This window comes from Balaenoptera physalus, assembly GCF_965194825.1.
Source record: "Balaenoptera physalus genome assembly, chromosome: 12".
NCBI classification, from domain to species: Eukaryota; Metazoa; Chordata; class Mammalia; order Artiodactyla; family Balaenopteridae; genus Balaenoptera; species Balaenoptera physalus.
Genome location: NC_138897.1, coordinates 44,875,808 through 44,883,332, shown reverse-complemented (window position 1 = coordinate 44,883,332; position 7,525 = coordinate 44,875,808). Strand labels below are relative to the sequence as shown.

The 7,525-nt window shown below is 36.9% G+C and overlaps 1 protein-coding gene across 15 annotated transcripts in view; it reads left to right on the top strand.

Annotated features, from left to right (window-relative positions):
* The window catches only part of KIAA1328, a 370,349-nt gene that overhangs the window by 309,383 nt on the left and 53,441 nt on the right, over window positions 1-7,525 (top strand). For all 15 annotated transcript variants that reach the window (XM_082416095.1, XM_082416088.1, XM_082416094.1 and 12 more), the window contains one exon: window positions 11-119. In XM_082416095.1, the coding sequence (XP_082272221.1) occupies window positions 11-119 (109 nt within the window). The remainder of the gene's footprint in view (window positions 1-10; window positions 120-7,525) is intronic.

Genomic DNA, 7,525 nt, shown 5'->3' with positions numbered 1-7,525 from the left:
GTTCATGCAGGGACAACGGCAGAAGTTAGAAAAGATGCGTCCACATCTCCTATGACAGCAGGAAGCCAAAAGGAGCTTATAATCGCAACCACAGCATCATTGCAACATGACACCCCCCGGTAAGTTTCAGGGAATCTTTGTTTTAATATTCTGCAGATGAGAACTTTTTTTCAGTTATTTAATAAGTATTGAAAAATCTTGACAATTGTTAATGCCTCCTACTCAAGAGAGAGGCCCTTATTCGGAAGCATCTAGATATGACCAGGTTGAACTCATGGAGCCCTTTCCTTTATGCATGCTTTTCCTTAATTGGTAATGGCAATTGACAAGGATTTCCACAGAAACACAAAGCTAATCCTGCCTTTCATCGAAAAATCTGTTTAGCAGCAGGTCCTTCCCAACTTATCATGGAATGGTTATACACTTGGACTATAAGCTTAACTAACTGAATTCATTGATATTGAAAACTGTAGTCGGTTTTGTACTACAGTTAAATGACTGTCAACATTTACTTATACCAGAGACATTTGAGGAGTTAATACTTTGATCAGCCTTTTCTGGAGTCAGGAAAAGAAATATGTTACTAAAATTTCTCATATCTAATAAGCCAACTCCCATATTATGCATTTAAGGCTGAATATATAAACATCAACACCAAAAGGGCTTGGTTTATGTTTCCTTGGGGATATGATTGTTTGAGCACTTAAATTCCTAGCATCTTATCAGATAAATGTACATTTTAAGACTTAATTTTAAAGAACTTTTGGGAAATGACTCAACACAGAGGATAATAATAATGGCTATCATCTATTAAGCATCTACTATGTGCCCAGCCCTTTGTACGCATTATCTGATTTAATCTTCATCACAGCCTTATGAGGTGGTACTACTATCATCCTCATTTTAAAAATCAGGAAACTAAGGTTCAGAGAGATTGAGTGACTTGCCTAAGGTCACATAGCTAGTAAGAGGTAGAGCCAGCATTTCAGACTCCAAAGCCCATGATCTTAAATATTATAATAGCTGACAATGACAACGTCCCTATTTTGGAAGCCACCCACAGTCAAAAGAAAATTTAACTAGTTTACCACATTCTTTGTCCATTACTCCTTTCTTTTATTTTTAATGCTACCATGCATGGCATTTTGCCAAAGACCTGCAGTGAGTTGTGGTTCTGAAAGGTTGATGGGGCTTCCACCTTGGACCACTTAACATAGTGGATGAATGCTTGTGCTCAGAGAGGATCCATCCTAGCTCACCTTGAGGGATTTCTTTGGAGGAGTTATAGGTAAAGAGGAAACACAATCTGGATTTTCAAACTTAATGAATTTTCCTATCTTTGACACTAAGATCTTCAATGAGATCTTTAACACTACTCTAATGTGTTTTTATTTTTTAATTTTTATTTATTTATTTATTTATTTTTGGCTGTGTTGGGTCTTCGTTTCTGTGCGAGGGCTTTCTCTAGTTGCGGCGAGCGGGGGCCACTCTTCATCGCGCTACACGGGCCTCTCACTGTCGCGGCCTCTCTTGTCGCGGAGCACAGGCTCCAGACGCGCAGGCTCAGTAGTTGTGGCTCACAGGCCCAGTTGCTCCGCGGCATGTGGGATCTTCCCAGACCAGGGCTCGAACCCGTGTCCCCTGCATTGGCAGGCAGACTCTCAACCACTGCGCCACCAGGGAAGCCCTCTAATGTGTTTTTGATGATTGCACTTCAGTTTAGAGAAAAGCATGAAAAAGAAGAATAAAATGTTTCCCCAGTAAGGGTTTTATAGTACATCCTCAGCACACATTTTCTGAAATGACCATATCAACTTTGTAGAGTTTTACAAGCCCAGGTTAAAATCGCTGTGAAGACTCGTATCTACAGACCTTAAAAAAAGGATTCTTTATCTATTAGTTCTTAATGCTGCAGTTCAGCTAAATACAGATTCTCAGAAGCTTCTTAAATAATGAGCATTTGGCTAAACAAAACAATGTGTAACGCACCAGATTTTATCCTTAGAAGTGCTTGATGGCATATTATAGGTCTATTATACAAAGTGCAGAGTTGAAAAAAAAGATTCAGTACTATGAAAATCAGTTACCAGGAAGGCACAGTGGTTGCTTTCCACACTTCAGAATCAAGATTATTTGAATTATTTTTATTTCAAAGTGTAGAAAAGGCATTTTTTATAGACTGCTTTTACATATAAACTCTTAATGCAAGAGGAAAGCCTGTTGTTCTTCATCCCAAGAAACCTTTGAAAGTACTGAGGAGAACAAGAATAAAAGTCCTTTCCCTGTCTACCCTAAATTCCAAGAATTTTCAAGACCTGCAGAAAAGGATAGGGATGGGACAGATGCTGGTGGGTTTTCCTTTGTTCTCTGAAAAGTGCTAGCATCTAGAAGAGTCCCATATGGGTCCATGTGCAGGTGATAAAACCTAGCTTGGCAAAGTCATCTTTCTCATTCACAGTGTACGTTGTTAATTGTTCTCTCTGCTGTGTGTCAATGTAATGTGAAATTTTCATTCCCCATTCAAGATGGGAGAAGTTGTGGCTGAAAATGTTAACATTTGCATTTTTATTTGTTGATTTATTTAAAGGACAACCTCTCCTACAGCAATCCATCACTTGATGACACCCCAAATGTGAATAATGTATTGTAGACTTGCGGTTACAATGTGTAATAAGTGCTAGAGACAGTAAAGGAATGTTAATTATGTTGCAAATGTAATATTTATTGATGCATAAAGTTTATTGCTTTCGAGGTTCAATAATACTGACCAGAGGACATTAATATCACTTATCCTGATTTTAGCAGGGCACCTTTGTATGTGGAAATATTCATCTATCTCATGCTAACAAAATAAATATGTAATTTACAGCACAAGCAAAGAGGGCTTTATAATAGTTTTCTGTGCTGAGAGCTGCAGTGCTTCTCTCTTTCCATCTTACTTCTGGCCTCCAATACTGATCACACACCCCTGAGCTGTCCAAGAAAGTAAGCACAGTGGGCATCTCAGTACAGAAGGGTGGCACCACTGAACTAAACAATGCCTTGCATTTCTGCTTGCCTGGAACAGGCAACACCCACAGACCATTCCGCCAGGAGAGAGAACTGGAGGGGCTTTTCTCCGTCATTCTGAACACCTGGTGGGTAGGTGTGCCTTTGCCCAGAAAGTTGAACAAATACCTTTCCTGCCATGACACTGAGTCAGAGTTTACCAATTCTACTTGATCCTCAGGTCTCCAATGTGGAGGCAGAGCTGGGCAAGTTACCAATGAATTTGTTATGAGCACAAATGTTGCTGAGAATTAACCCTTTTGTACCTTGCAGAATTAGTTGTGTCCGTTGCCAGCATACAGACCATATAAGAAATATCTGAGACCCAGAGCAAAAGAAGTTAACGTTAATTAACAACCATCAGCTGTAATTGGCATCCCCATTAAGATGCAGAATTATGTATTTCTTTATTATAAATAACCTTTCTAATTGTGCTTGATGTATGCCAATTTAATCAAAAAGTATACTTGCAACAGGCAGTTATTTGCATTAATGTAGCTTTGGATCTTCAAATCTTTTATTTCAAATTTGACCAAGGAGAAAAGTCTATTGCATGCAGTATATTTTTTATATGTTGGTGTCTTTTTTCTATTCAGGTATGTAAATCTGAAACATTTTATATTAAAATGAAGACTATCTTCTGGGATTGTTCAGTGAAACAGATATCTTGTCACTTTTTAAAATACTGGTGGAGTTTCTATCTCTCAGTCTTATGACAACGCAGTAATGATTCCTTCCAAACTGATAGACAGAGGCAAATACCAGGCCTACAGCAGCAGACTTGCACGCTCGGTCCCTGAAGTAAAAGGTTACTAAGGCTCCTTCTCTCTGTTCTTTCCTGACTCGTAAGAGTTAAGACTGGTACTCTTGACCTCTTTTTTTATTTTTCCCTGTGAGATGTGAAGAGAGAAAGACTGATCTCACCAAATCATGCCCAATTAGTGAATTTTTGGAACTGGAACTGTAGTTAGCCTATTTCTAGGAAGTACTGTTCACCTCACTACTCTAGGTTTTTTCAGAAAGATTAGTTTTTATCACAACACCAAGTTGAAGGTTTTTGTTTTACTTTGTTTCATTTGTTTTTTGAGCTATGTCAAGAGGGTTGATTTTGTAGAGCTTGTGTTTTGTTGAGGGAGGTTGGAAAATATTTGTGTATGTGCTTTGAAGGACTTAATAGCTTATTTGGGGAACTTTTAAAAAATAATAGCTTTATTTGTTCTTTTTTTTTTTAAGACCTTGTTCCTTTGCTGTCAGACCATATGCTTAATGTGTTCTGAAAATTTTGCTGTAAGTTTCCACCTTGCCGAGCTTTCTATAGAGCAATTCCCAATGCACAGTCATGCTCACAGGCAACTGTCCACACACGGCTGACTTGAAGGTGGCTTGTGGAGACTCCTTGCCCACTGAGTTTGAGATTGAGGGACCCAGGCTCAGAATATTGGGAACCTGAGACCACACTCTGCCAACCCAGGCTGGAAGGATCCAAGTACCCTGCAATCTAAAACTTAAACTTCTCTCTGTCTTGAAGACAGTGTTTTTCTCTGTCTTCTTTGGGAAAATGTCTATTCAGGTCCTTTGCCCATTTTTTCATCAGACTGTTTGCTTTGTGCTGTTGAGTTGTAAGAGTTCCTTATATATTTTGGATATTAACCCCTTATCAGATGTATAGCTTGCAGATATTTTAATCCCAATCTGTAGGTTGCCATTTCACTTTGTTGAATGTTTCCTTTGCGGTGCAGAAGCTTTTTAATTTGATGTAGTCCCACTGGTTTATTTTTGCTTTTGTTGCTTGAGCTTTTGGTGTCACATCCAAAAAATCATTTTGAAGGCTAATGTCAGGAGCTTTTTCCCTGTGTTTTCTTCTAGGAGTTTTATAGTCTCTGGTCTTACATTTCAGTCTTTAATCCATCTTGAGTTGCTTTTTGTGTATAGTGTAATATGAGGGTCCAGTTTCATTCTTTTGCATGTGGATATTCAGTTTTCCCACATGCTGTCCTATTTATTGAAGAGGTTATCCTTTCCCGATTGCATATCTTGACACCCTTGTTGAAAATCAATTGACCATTTATACTTGGGTTTATTTCTGGGCACTTGACTCTCTCCAATGAGTCTATGTGTCTTTTTTTTAATGCCAGTACCATACTGCTTGTAATATAATTTGGAATCAAGAAGTGTGATTCCTCCAACTTTGTTCTTCTTTCTCAAGATTGCTTTGGCTATTCGGAGTCTTTTGTGGTTCCATATGAATTTTAAGGTTGTTTTTTCTATTTCTACAAAAAATTTCATTGGAATTTTGTCAGAGATTACATTGAATCTGTATATCACTTTGGGTACTATGGCTATTTTAACAATTTTAATTATTTTAATCCATGAACACAGTATATCTTTCCATTAACTTGTGTCTTTTTCAATTCTTTTCTTCAATGTTTTATAGTTTTCAGTGTACAAATCTTTCACCTCCTTGATTAAATTATTCCCAAGTATTTTATTCTTTCTTATGCTATCATAAATGAGATTTTTTTCTTGATTTCCTTTTCTGATAGATCATTGTTGGTGTAAAGAGACACAACTGATTTTTGTATCTTGATTTTGTATCCTGCAGCTTCACCAAATTCATTTATTAGTTCTAACAGGTTTTTTGTGTGTGTGGAGTCTTTAGGGTTTCCTACATATAAAACCATGTCATTCGAAGAGATAATTTTACTTATTAACTATTTGGATGTCTTTTACTTCTTTCTTTCTTTCTTCTGATCCCAAATTTCAGTGTTTTTTCATTTTCTCACACTGTGTGAAACTTGAATTTTGTTCTGAGGTGTAGGCATTAAGCCTATAAAATTCTGCTTTAGAGTAGGAATCTGACAAACTTACTTTAAGAGTTAGAATTTGTTTTTATAACTTGATAGGAAGAAACTTAGTCTTACACAGAAGAGGAAGTGCTGTGTTTCTGTTACACACAACAGCCAAATTGCAACGCTTTCTTGCACTTGTGCCCAGAATCCTAACTGTAACAAAATCCTTTTTTAAGAAATCAGACTTTTTTCTCACCTGTACATTCACACAAATATTTTTAGAACTTAACCAGATCCCCTCATGTGCCTAGCACATAATGTGTTATCCTTCCAAGGTGGAGAAAGAGGAACTAAACTAAAATCCCAAACCTCAAACTAGAGCCTTACAGGCACTACTTGGGTTTATGTGGTAGGTTTGAACAGCAGAACTCACTGCTGCTATACAATAGAGCACATGAGTGGTGACCACATGTGGCAATACTGGCTACTATTCACTGAATGCCTATTATGTATCAGATCTTGTGTTGGGCAAGTTCGGCTATGTCCTTTCACAATATATGTTCATACAAATCACGTATCATTGTAAAGCTCTTTTTAATGACTATTAAAATTCATTTTCAAAGTATTAGATGATTTTCTTCTTAGATTTTTTTCAAAATGATTTCCAAAAGTGTGGGCTTCTAGGCCAAGAACTATCATTTTAGCTTTATATGCCCTCCGAATAATAGTTTGCACACTACACACAATCAAAGTGCCATTTACTATAACTTTTCCATTTTGTGTATATTGCAAATAACAAAATAAAAACAAAACTGAATGATATATTGCACATAAATGATGACAATAAAAAGGGATAATCCAAAAACTTCAGAAAAGAATTGGTTGAATATGTAAAAGAAAATATGAAGTTATAAATACACCTGTCTTCCATATCAGGAGGATGAAAAGTCCAGCCATTCAAAAGGATTTTTATTGAAGCTAGGTTGATAAATTGAAATTCCCTGCTGGCAGGTGCATTACTACCAAGAACAGTTGAATGCATGGAAATTTTTAGGTGTTTGATGAAAAGACATTCCTTTTAATTAAGCCATGATTTTGGGGTGTTACTGTAATAATTCCCACTGTTAAAAACCGTTAATATAATCAGCCATTCCTCTTGCACACACTGTTTATAGAGTGTGTAAATTAAGAAAACAGAAACAAATAGGCTAAGTAGGAATAATAAAGACACAGCATAATTCCAAGAAATGAATTCAGTTTGAGGAATCTTGTCAAGACACTCTTGACATAGGACAAACACACAGTAGGGAAAGTGTACATTACAACAGCTTATACTTACTAGCCACTTAGAGTTCCTTGGCTTCAGGAAATCTCTCTAAATCCTAGGGGAAGGGATTATAAGAGCTATTTTATTGCTCACACTTTTCTATATCTTCCAAATATTCTACAACAACAATGTATTATGTAGTTTTAAAAACAATATTTAAAAAGAAAACAAAGGGCACACATTTATAGGAGGTAAACCCATTTCAAAATTTTACACTCTGTAGTTCCAAGTAGTTGCAAAAAACCTAAGGTTACCCTTGGAACATAAGACATAATTATGTTATTTCTTTGTTGAGCCAGCAATAGGTGAGGATTATGCTTCCTGGTGGGTCTTCTCCAGGGCACTGAACTCTGGAAAATGC